The sequence below is a fragment of the Staurois parvus genome, unplaced genomic scaffold, assembly GCF_062004578.1.
Source record: "Staurois parvus isolate SC_StPar_1 unplaced genomic scaffold, SC_StPar_1.0 ptg001686l, whole genome shotgun sequence".
Classification (NCBI taxonomy): Eukaryota; Metazoa; Chordata; class Amphibia; order Anura; family Ranidae; genus Staurois; species Staurois parvus.
The window spans coordinates 448,265-471,464 of NW_028319482.1; the positions used below are offsets into that span (position 1 = coordinate 448,265).

The window sequence follows — 23,200 nt, forward strand, 5'->3', positions numbered from 1 at the left end:
AGATACAATGTATATCAGTATATAATAGCAAGCAGGAACACTTCACAAAAAGCATATCACCAGGAAGACACAACATACATATATATTTTATATATCACAAGAGATCTCTATACAATAAACAAATACAAAGAATTATGCAAAGTACACTGTACATAACATCATGCAAAATTTTAACACCTAACATCATACAATGTATATCAGTATGTAATACAAAGTAGAAACACTGTGCAGAAAGCACATCACCATGAATATAGAACATAGATAGAGAACACCTTCAACACACACACACACGCACACTGTACATAACCATATGACACCATACAAATATAACACTCAACACTTTATAATGTATAGAAACAAAAACAGTAGTGAAATACAATACATAAATACATACTGCACATAAACATACAACACCATGAAGACAGACTTCTATACACACCCTCCAGAGATATTTTAGACCATACATAATCCCTTTAACACTCTACAGAAACACTGTAAACAACCTGAAGCTCAGGACTTCAAAAGTAGTTCTCAATCACTGGAGCCTCAGATTGTGGGCAGACATCTCTTTCTACTGCATTTTTTTGGGATTCCACATATTTTGGGGTTCTGACAAATAGAAAAGTAACAGGAGGAATCCACAAAAAAAAAAAAAATATCCAGCTGGGTCATGTGACCCAATCATAAAAAAGAAAGTTCCAAAGCAAGGCAAAACATGCAACAGCTAACAGCGAGTACCATTTAGAAACACTGCAGTCAGAGGTTGATCACATTTAACAATAGCACACATTTATAAGTACTGCAATCACTCAATAACACAAAGACACTTTGCTTAGGAACCTGCAGTGCTATGTTAAGCTGGAATAAAAAATGTAATAGGTCTTCATACTAGACGCATTGTCATTCAATTAATGCCTTTTTTTAGCATGGGCAAAACACAGAAACATGGCAAAATACATTGTAAATAGAGACCGTTTGGACAAATCATTGTTTTAAATATATTCCTGCATACAGTATTGTGGGGAGTTAATCTGTATTTTCATTCAGTCAACTAAATATGTGTTGCAATCTGATTCTCCAATTTCCATTAAAGTGGAGGTCCACCCAAAAACTGTAGCTGCTAACTTTTAAAATACAGCCACTCACCTGTCCCTCAATCCTGCAATGTACTCATAGCAGCTGGGTTAACCAGCCATCCTCTCTCTCCCTGGCAACAGCATGTGTGAGTATCACTGCACTTTGTGAGTGGTCCTGTATACTTCTAGGACCTGTCACGTATCATAGAAAACTATGGAAAGGGAGGGGGACAACTTCCGCTTCCGATCACCTAGGCGACTGCAGCGGAAGTGGGAGCGGGTACCTGTCAAATTTGGGTACTCCTTCCCCCACCGCTCCCCAAAGGTGCCAATCCTTAACAAGGAATGGGGGACAAAGACTTAAAGTAGAACTTCCCCTTCTGGGTGAAGCCCCGCTTTGAATCTACCAACACTATGTAGTGGCAGGGCCTGCCTGATTGGATAGATTGAGTAGGTGATCAGATTACATAGTTTTGCTAAATTTAAAGTTGACTGAACTGTCAGATTGTAACATATACAGTAGTAGTGCACCGAAATGAAAATTATGGACTAAAGCTAAATATTCAGGATGCACGTGGACAAAAATCGAAACAGTTTTTTTTGTTAAAATATATTTTTTTTTATACAAAATTGTATTATATTCAAACTTTTTAATTAATTTCATGAATTTAAATAATACAATCCAGTAATGTAAAATAACTTTTACTGAAAGTAACACAAAAATTGGACAGAAAGTAAAATGTTATACACACACACACATAAATAAACACACAATATATTGCCAAAAGTATTCGGACACCCTCTAAATCATTGGATTCAGGTGTTCCAATCACCTCCATGGCCACAGATGTATAAAATCAAGCACCTAGGCATGCAGACTGCTTCTACAAACATTTGTGAAAGAATGGGTCGCTCTCAGGAGCTCAGTGAATTCAAGCGTGGTACCGTGATAGGTTGCCACCTGTGCAATGAGTCTGTGGAATATTTTAGTAGCAAGGAAATTTCACGGTTAACTGTTAGTGGTATTATAACAAAGTGGAAACAACTGGGAACAACAGCAACTCAGCCGCGAAGTGGTAGGCCATGTAAAGTGATAGAGCAGGGTCAGTGCATGCTGAAGCACACAGAAGTCACCAACTGTCTGCACAGTGAATAGCTAAAGACCTCCAAACTTCGTGTGGCCTTCAGATTAGCACAACAGTGTGTAGAGAGCTTCATGGAATGGGTATTCATAGCCGAGCAGCTGCATCCAAGCCTTACATCACTACGTGCAATGCAAAGTGCTGGATGAAGTGGTGTAAGGCACGCCACGTCTGGACTCTAGAGCAGTGGAGACATGTTCTCTGGAGTGACCAATCATGATTCTCTATCTGGCAATCCCATGGACATGTCTGGGTCTGGCAGTTGCCAGGAGAACGGTACTTGCCTGACTGCATTGTGCCAAGTGTAAAGTTTGGTGGAGGGGGATTATGGTGTGGGGCTGTTTTTCAGGGGTTGGGCTTGGCCCCTTAGTTCCAGTGAAGGGAACTCTTAAGCCATCAGCATACCAAGACATTTTGGACAATTTCATGCTCCCAACTTTGTGGGAACAGTTTGGGGATGGGCCCTTCCTGTTCCAACATGACTGCGCACCAGTGCATAAAGCAAGGCCCATAAAGACATGGATGAGCGAGTTTGGGGTGGAGGAACTTGACTGGCCTGCACAGAGTCCTGATCTCAACTGGATTAAATGCCTTTGAGAAAAATTAGAGTGAAGACTGCAAGCCAGGCCTTCTCATCTCAGTGCCTAACCTCACAAATGCGCTTCCAAAAGAATGGTCAAATATTCCCATAGACACACTCCTAAACCTTGTGGACAGCCTTCCCAGAATAGTTGAAGCTGTTATAGCTGCAAAGGGTGGGCCAACTCAATATTGAACCCTATGGATTAAGGCTAGAATGCCGTTAAAGTTCATGTGCATGTAAAGGCAGGCGTCCCAATACTTTTGGCAATATAGTGTATATAATAAAAAAAAAAATTAAAAAAAAAAAAAAAAAAAAACTTAAATAGAGGCATTTTTGCATTGAAGTCAATGGGGTGCGAGTTTGCATTGAAGTCAACGGGGCGCGAGTTTGCATTGAAGTCTATTATTGGCACCTTTTTGTTTTTTCTATTGGCAAAATGCCGATTACACTATTTTCGGCCGATATATCGGTGCATCACTTATATACAGTGATCCTAAAATACATGGCAACAAGTGTTAACTTAAACACTGATTAACAAATTTATTTTTAAGGCACTTAAGGCATTGGGAGACCTTACAAGTGTTTGGTGGTGACAGCCTGAGGAGCTCATCCTATTTTCTCATCATGGCTTGAGGGACTATTCATTCTGTCTTAGTGTATTTTCCAGTGTATATGCCTCTAAATGAATTTCTGGATTTAAGCACTTTGTTAATGTTTTTTTATATTATCACTATCATGGTTTATGTAAAGCATTTTGATTTCACCTACTTCTGTTAACAATAGACATTGGGGGTAAGGCCTACAGCCACATTACACTGAATGCGCCCGATCTTGTCTGATCTCGGAAAGTAAGCTGGGTAGGGCCTGGTTAGTGCTTGGATGAGAGACATTGGGGGTAAGATCTAGGTGATTCATTAGATTATTTTTCATTACTATTTATTTTTATCATTTTAGTTTTGGGTTTGTGAGCGCTGCACTTGTTATATACCTACTTCTACATGTCTTTACAAAAATACTCCATATGAGTAGGTTTTTTCTACCAAAACAACTTATTTTTGATTGTTTTTTTTTACGCCAAGGTATGCACAAAACACTAAAACCAATTTTCTATTGTTACAAAGAAACATTTATACAATAAAAAAAACCTGTTAAAAAATTGAACAAATAGAAACACTCTATATAAATAATAGAAACAAAGGGCACTAGACAAATTGAGTAAGCAAGTTGTACACCTCTACACCAGTGCTGGTTTAGATCCATGTGACACAGTAAGTTGTTTTATTCCTGAAAGATATATATATTTTTTATATTATTGTGGTGCTACATAGATCGGACTACGCACATAGAATATTCAGAAGGACTATAAAGGGATAAATCTCAGATTCCATTATTGGTGCTCTATATGGTTCAGCATACTTATACAAGGAAAGGAGTGCTGTCTGAACATTTCTCTTTTTTCCTACCCTGCTCAGACACCAGCTAGTTCAATACATGTATTCAGAGATTTGTCATCCATAAAGACTTTTCCATCTTATTAATCATATGCATACCTTATCCACAGAAGAAAGTGTTTAGAAAAACTTTGAGCCCATTTCTTTAAACACCCTTGTTCATCCATTTCATTTGCTTCTTGGTGAACTATTCAAAGCACCTGGACTTACAAGTAGCTATATATTCAAGCTTCATCTTTGTGAGCATAAACGCACCACAGCATATGTCAAACAACAGAGAAAAAAAGTACACCAATATAACCCAGCCATCCTCCTTTCCACTACCGTTTAGACAGAGGTCCGGAGGGACATGAGAGAAAAAGGGGCCCCATGAGAAAAAAGGAAGAAAGTCCCAGGTGTCAAATCGTAAATGATAACATGCAATGTGAAGGATCACAGGTCTAAATGAAGCCTTCTACATACAACATAAGAAATGAGTTCAGAGATCACTGCAGCAAACATAATGCACACAGTCACATAGAAGAAATGAAAATTGCATGGATAACAGAAATATAGACTTGTAGGTTCAAGCTAAGGATAAAGAGAAATGAGAATACAGGAAATTTTAAATTATGAATTAAAAGAGAAAAAGACCCTGTTGTTCTTGTCTTAATTCGTATGTAATAGATTTGACAAAAAGTGCCTATTAGGACCGGATTTACTAAAGTCATAGGCTGGGCTGTTTAGTTTCATCAAAGACATCTACAGGCAGGTATAGCTGGTAGCTGTAGAAGTCTTCTGAGGCCCCACCTGCCTTTGTCAGTTTTTTTGAACACAGTGCAATGCATTTCAATGTTACAAAGTATTGACAAGGTGCTCATCAAAACAGTGGCATCCATTACTTGTAGGATTAAATGATCCATATAAACAGTGGATGAAGGGCCACTTTGGCTGCACTGAGCATAGACCAAAGCAAGGCTGCTTCCTAAACTGCCATCTATACCTACCCATACCCATGTTTGTTAAAGTCACCCGCGCTGTGCCAACACATGCATGTTAAATATTCATAGATTACAGTCTAGAAATATGACCATGCAAATTCACTAACAGAAAGCACACATTTACAAGGCTGTAACAGTCTGCTTCCGTGGTACATCACCATAGCTCACGAGTAGACAATCAGGGAATTTAGAATCGAATAAGAGGATTGAAGGTGTTCTACTGCACTTCGTTGATGAATATCTATGTTTAATAAGTTTTGATTATTTATGCCTAGAAGTGTGTCCTGATCAGTTTAAATATACTACATGTAATTTTATTCTATCATTGTACATATAAAACTAAAAAATACAATCAAAATAATGGTTTTGGCTATGTTTTATGATATTAAACATTTGATACATTCATGAGTGTACAAAAGTAAAAAGGAAACCTAGTAAAGCAATAAAACAAAGAGAAATCTCATTAATATTCAGTGTGTGTGTACACATCTGGAGAAGCTCACAAGCAGTAAGCTGAAGTTCCACAACACAGCAAAAGGCATTGTGGGTCCAGAATGACTATGCAATATGAATACACATGTGGACATGCTGGGAGCTCCTCCAGGTAATTAGACTGGCCTGCCAACATGTAAACTGCCATCAAATAGTGCTGAACACACATGCAGCATTTGAAATGCATCACTCCATTGTATTCAGTGGAATAGACAGCTTACATTTAAATCCAGTTTCACTCTACTGCACTGTGGATTGGCACAACGGTACCCGCAGTTTTCATGCAGTTGACCCGTGGTTTCCCATAGACTATTAGATTGTGTGTTTTAGTGCATTTTATGATCTGACATGCGTGCTGCATCTTTGGTTCACTTTCAGAAAAAACCTGATCTAACAGTCTATGGGAAACCCGCATTGCAGCCAAACTGCAGCACATACTGTATATAAACCCTAGATGGATGAAATATGTGTTGGCCTAAACACAAGTATCGGACACAACTGCCATATTTTCTTTTACAAAATACTGTTTCCCCCTCCATTTTTGCATCTCAATTCTGCTAATATCCTCTTGGCTCTTTCAACCACTTTAACTACATGCTTTTACTACAGCTTAGGCCACACATTAATCACTTCCTAATAGCAAATCATGCCTGTGCAATTTGTGTCCACATGGCCATGGTGGCAATGCAGCAGCACAATGGAGAGACAGCTGTCTCTCCTTTACAGGAAGTGGCTGGATAATATAATTAATGGCAGGATCACCAGGTATTCTTATAATGAAAGCTGCATTTTTAAAGAGATTGAAAACTTTTCAAACTACATTAACATTTTAAAATTTATATGAGATTTTAGTGATTGGGTTTACTTTAGTAAAAAGTTATTTTGTAAAAGTGCAACTATTATATTGTATATTATACTTAATGAAAAACAAAAAAAAAAAAATCTTAGTTAGACTTACCGGTGACGGTATTTCTAGGAGCCTTTCAGGACAGCACCGGGTGGAGCTGCGCTCTTTCCAGGTGCTGTCCTGAAAGGTGAAGGGAGAAAAATGGGCATGCAGAAAGATTGTGTGACAATCTAACAACTGCTTTCAATTTCATAATTAAGTGTGAAACATTCTTTGTGCCCAATGTTATTCAGAAATGATAACGTGCAAGTCATTAGTACACAATATCTCAATGATAATATATTGGGGCAGCACAGTGGCTAAATGGTTAGCACTTCCGCCTGGCAGTACTAGGGTCGTTGGTTAGAATCCCAGCCATGGCACCACCTGCCTGGAGTTTGCATGTTCTCCCTGTGTGGGTTTCCTCCGGGTACTCTGGTTTCCTCCCACACTCCAAAGACATGCTGCTAGGTGAATTGGCTCCTGTCTAAATTGGCCCTAGTATGTGTATGTATGAATGTGAGTTAGGGACCTTAGATTGTACGCCCCTTGAGTGTCAGGGACCGATGTGAATGTACAATATATATGTAAAGCGCTGCGTAAATTGACTGCACTATATAAGTACCTGAAATACATAAATAAATAAATATTGAGCATGTCCATGCACTAACAAGGAGGCACAGGTAGGTGAAAACTGTTCTGCCAGTAACAATGGCCACACTTGCTTCATTTTTTTGTTCAATGGATGTGCGATTCGCTCAAAAACAACTGAATCCGCAATCGAATAGCTACAACTTCCCTTCTGATCAATTTTGATTGGATTCGAGCAAAGTGAGTTGGCCAGCCAGAGTGAAAAATTACCAATCACTCTGCATCAATCTGCAGCACTGCGATGCTTTGTTCATAAATACAATTGTATTTCGATTGATAAGATTATGAGATTACATGGTGGGAAACAGGGATATAATTGGTAGCTTACAATTGTATCTTAACTATCAATCGAAATCCACTTCCCTACATATGGCAGATCTGCTGAATGGGTTGTTGACCAGAGATTGATTATTCCTATCAAAAGTGATTGATTGGAAAAGAAATTGATCATTTATCGAAGTGTGTCCGGCCACCATCAGTAAACACTGGCACGGTGAGCTAGACTTTAGTAAATCAGGTCCTTGGAGTGTGTCCGTATTACATTAGCCTGTATGAGGATATTGTGTAACACATCAAGTATGGTAGCCCCCTTACAACTAAACAGGAGCACTCCTCACTATTCTGATTATTATAAAAGGATCTAGCTATTGTAAGTTGCTGCATATCACTGATCTTCCCAAATACGTTTATCAGTGTGTCATTGTATGCATCACTATCTAAATGATGTTTAACAGCACACAGCATTTGCCAATATACAAAATCTGTTCTCAGCACATCTCATAGTGCATTAACTTGTTGTTGCCGGTACTAGCACAAGCACAGCATTCCGCCCCACCACCATCACAGCCAATACTGCATTCTAGCCATCCCTGCCAGAGCCAGCACTGCATTAACCCCACCACCTTTACAGCCTGCACCATATTGACTTATTCCTCCCAAATCAGTGCAGCATGGATTCCACCCCAGAGCCTGGAAAGCGCATAACCTATTCAGCCACAGCAGGCAGAGTATTAACATTTTGCCAGTCTGTCCAGGAGCTCTGCTAGAGCCAGCCACGTCTAATACCATGCATAGCTAATGGAGTACATTTGTAGTGTGGGGACAGGTAGGTCTGCTCATTACACCTTGTCTTCTGGTTATCTCTCATATATCTCACAGTTGAGAGATGCAAGCTTTTAGTACATTTTAGGTCCAGATTAAATGAGATCAGACACTTCATTCTGAACCCTACTTACCTTTTCAAACCGGCCACCCATGGCACTGCCATAGAGCAGTCACTGATAATTATGCAATTGTATCTAACCTCACCTGACCAAGACCTACTCCAAGGGAGAGCAGCCACCCCATGACTTCACAGCCCTCTTCAGGTAAGTATCTGGCCCTAAGGCTGATGACACGTGGGTGACTCTGCCACTAGCCATCCTGCTGCTGACAATTTCTCTAATTCAGATTGCTAAAAGGCTGCCTGTTTGCCCCTATGAAATCACTGTTTTTGCAGCTAAGACAGCAAGAGGTCACTCCCATCGCTAGCCATTGAGATTCAGCAGCGACAAAGTGACATCTCGCTGTGTGTGGCTACAAGGGGAATGATTCCATAGGGACACATAGGCAGCCTTTTTAATGATCCTGCCTCTGGGGGTTTGTCAATAGCGGCAGAATTGCTTACGTGTCATCAGTCTAGAGCTCACCACACACCTTACAATCACCTTTAGGCTCACCATAAACATTACAATCTGGCCATACCATTTATTTACAATCAACTTTAGGTCTAACAATACTATGCAATTGTACTATATGTGGCTCTACCTAAACTATCCAATCAATTTACAGGCAAAATGATTTATGGATGGAACATCCCAGTCTATCATAAGACCCTGGGCTGAAGGATGAAAGGATTTCTAAAGGCTGAAGGTTATTTACTTTCATGCATTCTATTCAAGAAGGTAAAACACCTTCTATGTGCAACTAGTCCCCTGCCCCCCTCAAACTTACCTGAGCCCGATCATGATCCAATGATGTGCATGAGAGCAGCTGCTCTCTTGGCTCTCTCCCTCCTCACTGGCTCAGAGATAGCAGTGGGAGCCATTGACTCCTGCTGCTGTAAATTACAGCCAGTGAGGGGGAAACAGAGGGCGGGGCCAAGCCTCGCTCTGCGTGTCAATGGACACACAGAGCGGTGCTCGGGAGCAAGTATGTGCAAGTGACCCTCAGAGCAAACAGCTTGAAGGAAAAGGGGGAGGAGTCAGGTGCACCAAAGAGGGAAGAAAAAACAGAGGGTGCACAGGTCTAGTGCATTACCATAAAAAATGGTAACGCACTAGGCCTGAGGAAGAGGCAAGTCCTCGAAACGCATCAGCCTACTGGATGTTTACACTCCCTATTGCGGACTGTTGACCCAGCTGTTCTTTAAGCTGTGTCTTGACTATATTGTCGTTTGTGAGTACAACACATACTTTTTTTTTATTAAACATTTTTTATGGTAATGCACTAGGCCTGTGTACCCTCTGTTTTTTCTTTCCTCATTCAGTATATTTGGATTCCCTCGGTCTATTTGAGGGCAGCAAGGTGTGCATGTTCCAGGACATTCTTAATGTGGTTGCAGCCTGCATCGAGTCCATCCCCAAGCGCAGGAGCATTTGTGTTTGCTGGTTCTTTGCACCAAAGAGGGACCTGAGAAGAAAAGAATTGGGGCTCCTCTGTGTAAAACCATTGTACAGAGCAGGTGATGATGTGTTATTAAAAAAAAAAAATTGCCTTTGGTATCACCAAGTGTTTATCACCCTCAATGCCATTTTCTTCTGACGGTACCATACAGCCCTTTTTCTTTACACTTATCCAATCTATTTGTATCCAATCAGGCAGGCCCTTTCACTTCATACAGATCTAAAGAGCTAGTACAATCAGACTGCAATGTGTGTGGTAAGCTTTAAATCTACTAATAAGTATGTATTGGAAGGACCTGCCTGAGTGGATGTAAAATGACTGGATAGTTTAGGCAAGTCCTCGTCTTTTATTTGTAACATGTATGGTGAACCTAAAGCTCACCACACACCTACCATCTGATTGCACAATATCCTTTAGCTCTACCACAAGTATGTATACCTGATTGGATACACATTGATTGGATAACTTAAGCCAGTTATACCTGGTCTGAAGCTTGGTCAGCTCAGCAGTTACCAGACGAATTCTGATCCATGAATGGGCAGGGAGGTTGTACACAAGTTTATTGATTTGTATACAACCAACCTGTCAGGTTTCTCCCGAATATCAGTGCCACAGGCACTGATCAGTGAATTCTGATGTTGGGGGAAGTCACCCTGCTGTCACAATACAATACTACAGTGGATGGATTCTCCCATGCACATCAAATGTGTGGATGGGGAAAACATCACTATTTTTTTTTTTTTCATTCAACCTGCTGGTTGAACACAAAAAAAATGATCAATGTATGGGCTGCCTTAGCAAGATCTAAAACTGATTGTAAAGGATGGTATGGTCAGATTGTAATGTGAGTGGTGGCCCTTGAAGTGGAGCTCCACCCAAAAGGGGAAGTTTCGCTTTAAGGGCCAGTTCATGCTACAAAAATGCACTCCGGATATGTTATTGCTTACAGTTCACATCACACGCAGTTCCGATGCAGTTTTGATACAGTTTGCTATGTTCCAGTATGGCTCTGTTCAGAACAAAATGCAGCATGTTCTCTGTTTTTTTCTGCACCGGAAACTGACTGCACTAGTGTGAACCAGGGCCATTGAAATACATGGAAAACACTGTGCATGCATTTTTGATGCAGAAAAAAAGCGCACTGAACTGTATCTAGTGTGAACTAGCCCTAAGGCTTCGTCCCCGCCTCCTGTTAAGGATTGGTACCTCTAGGAAGCGGGTACTCAGTTTTGACAGATACCCCCTCCCTCTCCGCAGTCTTCTGGGACATGTGACAGCTCCCAGAGGACTACAGGACCATTCACAAGGCGCAGCGCTACTCTTGCATGCGCAGTGGGCACCCAGATGTGAAGCCGCAAGCTGTCACAGCCAGGTGCCCACACTTAGGATGTCGGCACCAGGAAGAGAGAACAGCCAGTGAAGCCAGCTGCAGTGAAGACACCACTGGACCGAGGGACAGGTAAGTGGCTATTTTTTAAAAGTCAGCAGCTACAGTTTTTGTAGCTGTTGACTTTTGTTTTTTTTTGACTGGAGCTCTGCTTTAAGAAATTGTACGGTGATCAGAAGCAAGCCAGCATAAAGCTCACCACACACATTACAATCTGATTGTACAATCTCCTTTAGATCTACCAAGCAGCATGTAATACAAGGGTCAGCCTGATTGGTTGGTTGAGGTAGGTCCTCATATTACAGAGTTCAGGTTGTAAGATGGGATGTTAACGTGCATGGTGTACCTGAACCATTTCCTCCTGGGTCTATGGTATCCCTGTGATAGCACCGTAGCCTGCACACAGCACAGACAGTACAGACTGCAGAGCTGGTACCCCAACCAGGGCCCCACCTCTGACACAACCCTGCTGATGCTGGTCCCCCCATACAATCCTGAAGATCACATCTCAGCCATTGAGGTCTACTGAAAACGCACTTTGCTGTGCCTACACATTAACCCCCGGTGAACCACCCTTCCTATAGGTAAACGCTAGCCCTTTACTCCATCCCTCCAATCTTTAGAGTGAAGCCCCCCATTTCTACCCCCCACCCCCAGTTCTATTGTGTGTTGCCTATTCCAAGTCCTGTGTGCACAGCCTATCCACACCCTGAGTGGCCATCATGTATGAGAAGTCTGCAGAGCATTCCCCCTCCAGCCAGTCACAACTTGCAGAACATCAGCATCGGAGCATGCACTGCAGTGGGGGGTGGGGGGGGGGTTCTGGGCTCATCAGGTGAATGGTAATGGGGGGGAGACAAGCACGGCATGCAGAAGCACAGGTGATGGCAATACATACACAGACCCCTCCTCCTCTCACCGGTCCCGCTGCTCCGGCTCCCGATACAGCCCATAGTAATCCTCAGCAGCCCGGGCACATCCCGCCCGACAGGTGCCCACGGTCCGGGGATGGAGGGGCGGACGGGGCTGTGGAGGCGCTCGGCTCTCTCTCTGCTTTTCTTCCCCGGAGCTGCAGCTGCTGATGAGCGGAGGCCGTGACGTCACTCTCCCTCCACGACTACAGCATCAACAGCAACACCCTGCCGCTGCCTTATTGTAAGGGAGGGAGCCGGGCTGAGGGGAGGGGACAAGGAGCCGCCAACATCACTGCCACCAATCTCCCCCTACCCTGCCTATATCTTCCATATCTCTGAGGTAACCCAGCCTCAAACCACTTCCTGTCAGGAAGACCTCTCTCTCCTGGTGCAGGGAAACAGGTCTAGTCTCCTCCCCCTTCCAGCAGTGGGTGGAGCCCGATGAGCCCCTCCCACAGCTCTGTGCAGCACAGGGATGATGTCACTGCTACATTTACAAGGTAATAACTGGGTTGGCAAAGGCATTTCATGCTCACACAGTGGATTTGTGTCCTTTGTAGCTATTGAGGACAATACTGAAATGAAATGTTGCTTCAGAGTTTAGCCTTTAGGCCTCATTCATACCGCAGCGTTTTGCAGCTTGAAGCACAGCGAGCCCAATCCTCTTTATTCCATAGGCTCCTGTGCACATCTGAGGGTTTTGTGGCCAGTAGAGAAATGCCCAGTGGGGGGCCACGCATTTCACACCTAATCTAGTGATTTCCTACCTGAATGAATGCAGCAGTTTGTGGCTGTAATCTCAAACATTCAGCACAGAAAAACACGAAGACATGGAAAGGCTTCTTGCACATGGTACTGGTGTTTGAGCAGCAGCATTTCTGGATGGAATTTCAGGCATTATTTTGCATATATTATTGCACGCATTTACTTGCATGCGCATCTTCATGCACAGTATATTCATATGCAAAATCCAGGGCCGTCTCTAACACCCGGGCACTTCTATCCCCTTCGTGCCCAGGCCAATTTTCAGCTTTCAGCGCTGTTGCACCTTGAATGACAATTGCGCGGTCATGCAACACTACCTATATTACATTTTTAGCTTTTTTTCAGACACAGCTTTCTTTTGGTGGTATTTAATTGCCACTGAGTGTTTTATTTTTTGCACTATAAACAAAAAAAGAGCACAAAAATTGAAAAAAAAAGTTTTTTTGGTTTCCATTATAAAATTTTGCAAACAGGTAATTTTTCTCCTTCACTGATGTGCGTTGACGAGGCTGCACTGATAGGCAGCACTGATGGACACTGATGAGATGGCACGAATAGGCGGCACTGATGAGGTGACACTGGTGGGCATTGAGGAGGAGGCACTGATGATTCCGCACTGATATGCAGCAATAATGGTAACTTATAGGCAGCACTGATGGGCACTGATAGGTGGCACTGACTGACGGCACTGACTGGTGGCACTGATAGACGCAACTGCTGGGCAACACTGATGGGTGGCACTGGTGGGTGGAACTTCAGGGCACTGATCATCATTGCCGTGATTATCAGTGCCGATCTGCTCTGTGACAGCTGCCGGTTATCGGCAGTATTTTCCTCACACTGTGACAGCGTGATGAAAGTGCTGCCAATAACTGGCAACTGTATTTACTCGGTGATCTGCTGTATCATTGGACACAGCTAATCACATGGTAAAAGGCAACTGTGATTGGCCTTTTTCCTCATCACTTGATCAGCTGTGTCCTGGGGGCGCACGGGAGGTTGCGTTCTGGGAGGACATCATATGACACCCTCCCAAAACTGGGTAACCGCGCTGTAGCCGTCATTCGGCTATAGCGTGGTTACCAAGTGGTTAACCACTTGCCTACCAGGCACTTATACCCCCTTATTTACCAGGCCAATTTTCAGCTTTCAGCGCTGCCACACTTTGATTGACAATTGCACGGTCATGCAACATTGTACCCATATGAAATTTTGATTATTTTTATTCTCACAAATAGAGCTTTCTTTTGGTGGTATTTAATCACCACTGGGCGCTTTACTTTTTGCGCTATAAGTAAAAAAGTGCAAAAAATTAAAAAAAAAAAAAAAAGTTTCTTTGTTTCTATTATAAAATTTTTCAAACAGGCATTTTTTCTCCTTCACTGATGTGCGTTGATGAGGCAGCACTGATGGGCACTGATAGGCGGCACTGATGGGCACTGATAGGCAGCACTAAAGGGCACTGATAGGCAGTACTAATGAGGTGGCACGGATAGGCGGCACTGATAGACAGCACTAATGAGGTGTCACGGATAGGCGGCACTGATATGCAGCACTGATAGGCGGCACTGATAGGTGACACTGATTATGGGTACTGATAGACGGCACTGACTGGCATCACTGCTGGGCACTGACTGGCGGCACTGACTGGCACAACCCCTGGGCACTGACTGGTGGCACTGACTGGCAGCACTGCTGGGCTGCACTGGTGGGTGGCACTGGTGGGCAGCACTAGTGGGTGGGCACAGGTGGGTGGCACTGGTGGGCACAGGTGGGTGGCACTGCTGGGCACATGTAGGTGGCACTTCTGGGCACAGGTAGGTGGCACTGCAGAGTGGCACAGGTGGGTGCACTGCTGGGCACAGGTGGGTGCACTGCTGGGCACAGGTGGGTGATCTGCTGGGCACAGGTGGGCGGAGCTAGTGGGCGCACTGCTGGGCACAGGTGGGCGGAACTTGCGGGTGGCACTGCTGGGCACCGATCATCAGGGCACTGATCATCAGTGCCCTGATGATCGGTGCCGATCCCCGCTCTGACAACTGCCGGTTTTCGGCAGTACTTTCCTCACGATCTGACAGTGTGAGGAAAGTGCAGCCGAGAAACGGCACTTGCATTTCCCTCTGATCAGCGTGTCATTGGACACCGCTGATCAGGTGGTAAAAGGCCGCTGTGATTGGCCTTTTACCACATCACGTGATCAGCTGTATCCGTAGGACACAGCGATCACGGAGATCGCTGGGTGCGCGCCCCCTGGGGCACGCAGGAGAGCGCGTTCTGGGGGGACGTCATATGACGTCCACTCAGAACTGGCCGGCCGCAGTGAAGCCGTCATTCGGCTATCTGCGGTCGGCAGGTAGTTAATATTGATTGGACCCGGGCAAACATTTTTGAGGGCCCCCCATGCACTTTTGCACCCCCATCATTACACAGGACCCCCTCCCTCACACTACATCCATCATTACACAGGACCCCCCTCCCCCCAACTGCCCCCAATATTACACAGGTCCCCCCTCCCCCATACTTCCCCATCATTATACAAGCCCCCCTCTCCCAGACTACCCCCATTATTACTCAGGAGCCTTCCCCCCATACTACTCCCCATTATTACACAGGAACCCCTTTTCTATTCTACCCATATCTTTACACAAGACCCCCTCCCCCATACTACCCCCATCATTACGCAGGACTCCCTCCCCCACAATACCCCCATCATTACACAGGACCCCAGGGGGTGGAGAGGCGGGGGTTTATTGTTGAAGATGAAGAATTGAGGAGGGAGGTTATTTGTTGAAGGTGGAGAGTCGTGGAGGGGGGTTATTGTTGAGCATGGAGAGGGGGGTTATTGTTGAGGGTGGAGAGGCGGGGAGGGGGGTTACCGTTGAGGATGGAGAGGGGGGTTATTGTTGAAGGTGGAGAGGTGGGGAGGGGGATTACTGTTGAAAGTGGAGAGGCAGGGAGGGGGGTTATTGTTGAGGATGGAGAGGGGGTTTATTGTTGAGGGTGGAGGGGCGGGGAGGGGGGTTACTGTTGAGGATGGAGAGGGGGGTTATTGTTGAGGGTGGAGAGGCAGGGAGGGGGGTTACTGTTGAGGATGGAGAGGGGGGTTATTGTTGAGGGTGGAGAGGCAGGGAGGGGGGTTACTGTTGAGGATGGAGAGGGGGGTTATTGTTGAAGGTGGGGAGGGGGGTTACTGTTGAGAGTAGAGAGGCAGGGAGGGGGGTTATTGTTAAGGGTGGAGAGGCAGGGAGGGGGGTTATTGTTGAGGGTGAAGAAATGAGGAGGGTCTCCAGGCAGCCGCCCGCAGAAGAGCCCTGGAAGAAGGAGGGGCACAGCACATCTTCGGGGAAGAGACTCACTGCACTGAAGCTGAGCTACGTGGGAGGTGGAATCAGCCAAGGAGGGGGTGGGACCATTAGAGTGGATGCTGCAGGGACACTTAACCTGTGCTGAATACCAGCAGGTATCGGGAGGGGAAAAATGGTGCACTTAAATTATCAGCCCGTGCTCAAGGGACAGCTGCTTTGGGCCCCACATCAAAAACTGGGCGCCAGGCAGCTGCCCTTTTTGCCTTGCATTGAAGATGGCCCTGGCAAAATCTATTAATATTTATGCCCATATGCACGTATTTGCGTGCACTGGTGCAAATTACTGGCCAGGAATGCAAATTTTTCTATTTTTTTTCTTTTACTCAACAATACACAGCAGTTTTTCGCACCTTTGTGTACAGGCTCTTTTTAAACAAAGTGTTGCATTTTAGATCAGTAAGGTCTAGCTCACACTGGCATCCAAAGTAGGTGTTTGAGGGGCGTTTTTAACGCCCCTCAAACACCTATGCAAATGATACTATGGGCAGCACACAGTGCTCTTCACATCAAAACATGAAGTGTTAAGGTCACCTAACTTCAAAATTGAACCCTCTTGTTGAGTCTGGAGGAGTTTGAAGCCTTTCACTGCCTCCCATTCAAGCCTATGGTAATGCTACCATGGGTGGAGGAATAGAAAATTGTTTGAATTCCCCAATCAACACAGTCAATGTTGATAAGGGAATCTCTCTCAGCCCACACCCTTTGCACATGCCATCTACAATCACCCTTCCATGCTTCTGTGTGCATCCCTTGCCTGCTGAGCTCTTATCTTGCTTCTGTCAGTGCCTCTGCCACTCCCCCAATCAGGAAGGGTGCACTCCCAGAGACCTCCGGCTACCCCTGCCTTCCACTCAACTTCTACAGATCACAGCATAAATCCTCCCCCTCTACTTCAGACAGCTAGTCAGTGCAGAGCACAGCATGCATGTCTCACAAGAGTGATGTCCCACACACTTGCCTTTATGTTTACAAACATTACAGGATGTCAGCCTGGAGAAGATTCTGGAAAAATGCCTGATTCCAGTTGTGACCACTGCAAAATTCAGGTATTGCAGAGTCAATTCAGGAAAGTTTCCAGTGTACAAGACGCCAGGAATGGGTCTTGGATGGGAGGTATGTGTCCCCTTTGTTTGGGCTGTGGTCCCTTTAACGGGGTGGCAGAGTGCAGGTAGAAGAACTCAGGATGCAACAAAGCTGGAGCTTCAGAAGGTGTCTGTGCAAGCCCATTTGACTGCTCTAGTGGACCGGTTAAAGGTGGTTGTTGCATCTCACAATGAGTGACAATGAGGGCCAGGCAAATTTTGCAAATCTCACTCCCTTCGATGATGCAGAAGTTCTTTTAATGACTTTTAAACACACAGCTAAGAGAGAGGGTGGCCTCAGGACCAGTAGGCTAGCTTCATCACTCCAGAATGCCTATTTTGAACTACCAGCGGCTGATGGCAAAGGTTATGCAAAACTGAAGGGGGAGATCGTAGCTCACCTTGGGAAGACAATGGATACATTGCTGGAAATATCATGCCGGCCAGTCACCACTTTCCCATATGCATGACCTACAGTTAGCCATGAAATTGCTGCAGCAAGAAAAACTAGCAGGACCTCACATCATGCAGCAGGTCATCATGGACCACTAGCTAAAGGTGCTGCCAAGTGAGAACTCCAGAAGATGGACTGGCTGGTGGAAATGGTGGAGCTGTACAACATGGTGGAGAATCTGCTTGGGCCTGCCAAGTTCCAAGAACCCCTGTCAGTGCCGAGAGCAAAGCTAGCTACACCCCCTGGGACCAGCATTCAGAAGAGCCAGGGAGCGATGACTCCAGCGTCCCAGAGCATGGCTCCAGTATGAAGGAGTGAGAATGACAGAGGGGTGGATCAAATTTGACATCTGTGTAAACCAACTCCATGCCCGAGTTCTACTATTCTCACATAGTATGGTGACTCTTGTCTATACTGGGGTGGTTGGGAGAATGGGCCATGTAACTAAAACTCTGGGATAGTATGTATACATGGGTACCTTACCTAATTGATGACATCATACTGGGGCGGAACTGTCATGTCTTTGTGGAACTGTAGAACTATGTGAGCAGAGGACTGTCAGGGCAGGAGCTGAGGAACGGACAGGCAGGCCTGATAACAATGTAACGCACTGGCTGACGACAACCACCACCCACAGACCGAAGTCCCTCGGGGCGTGGAGTCTAAGTCCCAGGCTGCCCTTCACCAGGGCCCCTGATGGTGGGGATGGACTTGACGCAGCCAGGAACCAGGTCGCGGCCCCCGAGACACCTCAGTTGCGGTAATGGCCACCGCCAATGGCGTGTAGCTGGTGGAAAAAGACAATAGAGTAGTCAGGCAGGCTGGGTCAACAACAACGGGACAAAACAGTACAGGACAGCAAACAAGAATCACAGGTCACAAGCCGGGTTCAGCAACAAAGGGGCAGATCAAAGGAGAACACAAAGAATAGTCGAGTAACAAGCCGAGTCAGATTCCAGGAGAGTCACGAGAGTCAGAACAGAGTTATAGCAACACAAAGACACAAGTCACAAGTGCAAAGAGCATGTGCGGACCACAGGCTTATATGTAATCAGCCACACCCCTCTGGGGGATGGACCTCAGAGACCTGAAGGCATAAAAGATTCCCACCATGCTCAGCAGAAATCCAAGATGGATGCCAGCACATGGAGTAACATAACCTCTGAGAAAAGGTAGGACCTTGACAAGGACTGCCTGAAGAGTATGACTGTTTTGTTCCCTTTGAAGGGCAGGACAGTATGACTCTAAGAAATGTGGATGAGGTTGTACTGGTGGTAGATGGTCTACAGGCTACAGAGACCCCAAGGTGGGAGAGAAATCTCCTTTTATGCAGGTCATGGTTGGGGAGAATGTAGAGGAAACTACCCCACTACAGATGTCTGAGGAGGATAAGGGGGAAGGTTCCACTAGTCCAGTGCATCCTGGCCTGGAATTGTCAAGGGTTGCATTCCATGCCGTCCACATGTGGGACCCCACATTAACAAATGCCAGAAAACAGATTAGTGTGCTTAATGGAGTACCACAAGTGCCTGAGGCCAAAAGAAGGTTTTCACATTTTGCGTTTAATAGTGATTTGCTATATTAAGTCACCAAACTCTGGGGTAAAGTTGTAGACCAGTTATTGGTTCCTTAGCCTTTTAGATGCATGGTACCCGACCTAGCTCACATGAATGCATTGGCTGATCACTTGCGGACCGAGAAAACAGAGGCATGGATAACAGACAGGTTCTACTGGACGTGAGTCACTGCTGGAGTGAAAAGACATTGTTGCTCCTGTCCCACTAGAGAGTATTGCAATGGATCTAGTGGGTCTTTTGAGATTGCCCCAGGGACACCAATACATTTTTGGTGTATTCTAGTAATTGGTGTAATTCTAGTGGTGCTTGATTATGCAATAAGGTATCCAGAGACGGTCATTCTGAGGAAAACCTTCTCCAAAGTGATTGCTTGAGAGTTATTTAGCAGGTTCTTAAGAACTAGGTTCTGTAAAAATATCTTCACGGACCACCCTTACGTTATAGGTGATGGCAGACCTATTCAAGTTATTCTAGATAGGATAATTGTGTATTTCTTACACAGTAAATTATGGGTAGGGCCATCCACAAAGACTCCCCTCAGGCACCATCCCAAATATTCAAAGTATTATCATGGATTTCTAATCGCCTGTATTTTATTGGATGCTATGACTAAACAAAAGTAACAAATTAAATTTGAAAGCTACATCAAAGCATATGAAAACATTATGTGATTGTCAAAAAATGTCTCTCCATACTCAAGGAGAAAGGAAAAAGGAGGAAGGAAAAAAATGATTTTTTTTAACAATTATGTAATGTTTTCATATGTTTTGATGTTGTTTTCAAAATGTGTTTGTTACTTATGTATAGTCGTATCATCCGTTAAAATACAGGCGTGGATCCTGAAGAAGCAAAAACATTGCGAAACGCCTCGATCCATTGTGCCAGTTTGGAATCACATATATGCGTTGGCTGCCAATGATATGGTCATGAATGTATCTTGGTGTATGGTGTATTTCATGTTTTTTAATGTAATAACGTCTTCTAAATTTTAACCACTTGAGCTCTGGAAGGTTTTACCCCCTTCATGACCAGGCCATGTTTTTGCTATTCAGCACTGTGCTAATTTAACTGGTAATTGTGCAATCATGCAAAACTGTACCCAAATTAAATTTATATAATTTTTTTTCACACAAACTGGGCTTTCTTTTGGCGGTATTTGATCACTATTGAATTTTTCATTTTTTTATTATATAGATGAAAAAAGACCAACAATTTTGAAAAACAAAAGGATATATTCTAGCTTCTGTTATAAAACATATCCAATAAAATAAAATTTCTAATTCATAATTTAGGCCAAAATCTATTCTGCTACATGTCTTTGGTAAGAAAAAAATCCCAATACGTGTATAATAATTGGTTTGTGTGAAAGTTATGTAATTTCTTTAGGCCTTAAAATTCCAGGACAGTACAATCACCACCCAAATGACTCCTTTGTGGAAAGTAGACAGTCTGAGGTATTTAGTAAGAGGCATGGTGAGTTTTTTAAATTTGTAATTTTTTGTCACAACTTTTTGGAAAATGAAGAAATTAAATTAAAAAAAAATGTTGTCACTATTTTTTTTTTACAAACTCTCACCAGTGCAGTACAACATCATCATTTGACTGGTGTGGCAGTGTTCAGGGATATTGACTGATAAAAGTATGTAAATAAAAAAAAAATATTTTTTTTTCTTTTGGTTTTCTAACGTCTTATTTTTTAAACATTTAAAAAAAAAATTTTTAAACATTTTTTTTACACCCTGTCATAAGAGTAGCTCAGTGTCACCATAGTAACACTATACTACTCTGGGGAGTTGATCAGGGATTTTTTACACATTATCACTGTATAAGCAACTGCTTTAGCTGTCATGAATGGGTTAACCATTCATGAACAATCATAGAGATCACATGATACTCAGTTACCAGTAACAGTGATCTGCTGTGTCCTGCAGTTGCAGGAGGGGCATGTGACTGAGCCTGCAAATGCCACCCAGCCACAGTAAATCTACTGTGCAGGAGCCACAAGTGGTTAATAGAGTGTTTTAAATGTCCCTGATAAGGCACCTTAAAAGTCCCGTTTAAATTATATTACCCCATCCTTTGAGGTGGTGAAGTAACGTATGATAATAAATTATTATTATTATACAGGATTTATATAGCACTAACAGCATTGCGTACTTCTGTTGATTACCCAAAGATGGATGAGGTAGTGGAAAGGTTCAATAAGACTCCAAAATCTATGCTCAAGAGGGTTGTAAAAAAAGATGGAAAGGATTGGGACTGATTGCTCCAGTGCTTGTTGGCCAACAGAGGGGTGCCACAAGCATCTACCGGGTTTTCTAGGTTTGAGTTGGTGTATGGGCAAAGACCACGGAGGTTGCTTGACTTGGTAAAACAAACCTGGGAAGGGGAATCTTCTCCACATGGGACTGTGGTGGAGCATATCACCTGGATGAGAGAGGGAATTGCTAAGGCGATGCTTTTGCTTTTGGTCAAGGCATATTTACAGAGGGCACGAGAAGCACAGAGAAGGGTGTACAACAGGTTTGCCACATTTTTTTCCAGGTTTGGGACTGCGTGGCTGTGCTTATACTGACCATAGAGAGTTCTTAGTCAAGTGGGAGGGTCCATACAAGCTGGTAGAAAAGGTTGATGAAGTAAACTATGAAGTATACTAGTCTGTGAAGTGGAAACCTTAAAAATCTATTATGTGAATCTAATAAAACCCTGAAAGGACTGACAGCAGGTAGCTGTCCTAGGAGGCAGTTTGGAAACCCCCGTAGGAGTGGACCACCACTCTGTCAAAGCCATAGGTTTAGCAGCTGTCAGGAATCCTAGCCGCATACGGGTATGCGCATGCGCAAAACACTGATGCGCGTTAGCCGGTGAGCACTGGGGCTTGGGCAAACGCGGTGGCCGCGCATGCGCACTCGCGATCGTGGACGCGTGCCTGGCACCAATGAGAGCACAGGGCGCACTATTTAAACCAGCCCTGTGCTCCTCCAAACTGCCGTATGGTCTTGTTTCCTGTGTTCCTGATTGCTCCTGTATCCTTGTTTGATTTGTTGCCGACCCAGCCTGTTCCTGATCCTGTTGTCCTCTCCTGCCCTGACCTTCTGCTCGTCCTGACTATTCTCTGCCTGATCCTGATTGCCTAACCTCCTGTTGCTGAACCTGGCCCATGACCTGTTTATTCTTTTGCCTACTGCTCTGTACTATTTGCTCCGCTGTTACCAACCCGGCCTGTCTGACTACGGTATACCTCTTTACGTCTGGCTCTCACCTGTTATCCGCCATTGGCGGCTACCTCTACCACAGCTGATTGTACTTGGGGGTTGCGACCTGGTCTCAGGCTGCTTCAAGTCCATCCCCACCATCAGGGGCTCTGGTGAATCAGCAGACTGAGGCTTAGACTCTGCGCCCTGAGGAATTCCGGTCTGTGGGCCGCTAGAGGCTACCGCCAGTCGGCTCCTGACAGCAGCTAAGAGTTTTTACTGAGGAATAGGGAGATTTTCTCAGGTTAGCCAGGTCTTACCAGGGTGAATAAGCATGACATTATCAGGAGCCTACTGTAAAGGTCCAAATAAAACCCTATCGCATTCCCGAGGCATACAAGAAAGGTGTATCAGAAAAGGTTTGGAAAGTGCTTGAACACTATATCATTGAGGAGTTGCAGAGTGAATAGTCAGGTCTCAGTGTGCTGGAACCAAAGCCCAACGGAACTTTGTGGTTTTGTAATGATTTCAGAAAGC

At 44.3% G+C, this 23,200-nt stretch overlaps 1 protein-coding gene and 1 long non-coding RNA gene across 5 annotated transcripts in view; one reads left to right on the plus strand and one right to left on the minus strand.

The window, feature by feature from the left end:
* The window catches only part of FAM131A (family with sequence similarity 131 member A), a 144,386-nt gene extending 131,743 nt beyond the window's left edge, over positions 1-12,643 (minus strand). The window contains exon 1 of one of the 4 annotated variants that reach the window (XM_089663429.1): positions 12,211-12,643. In XM_089663429.1, coding sequence (XP_089519555.1) covers positions 12,211-12,265 — 55 coding nt within the window. In that variant the 5' untranslated portion in view covers positions 12,266-12,643. The remainder of the gene's footprint in view (positions 1-12,210) is intronic. The other 3 variants (XM_089663430.1, XM_089663432.1, XM_089663431.1) reach the window with 3 other exon arrangements.
* Positions 11,250-23,200, plus strand: part of LOC149434761 (uncharacterized) — a 38,857-nt gene continuing 26,906 nt past the window's right edge. Inside the window, exon 1 of the long non-coding RNA XR_016308625.1 lies at positions 11,250-11,384. This is a non-coding gene — a long non-coding RNA (uncharacterized LOC149434761). The remainder of the gene's footprint in view (positions 11,385-23,200) is intronic.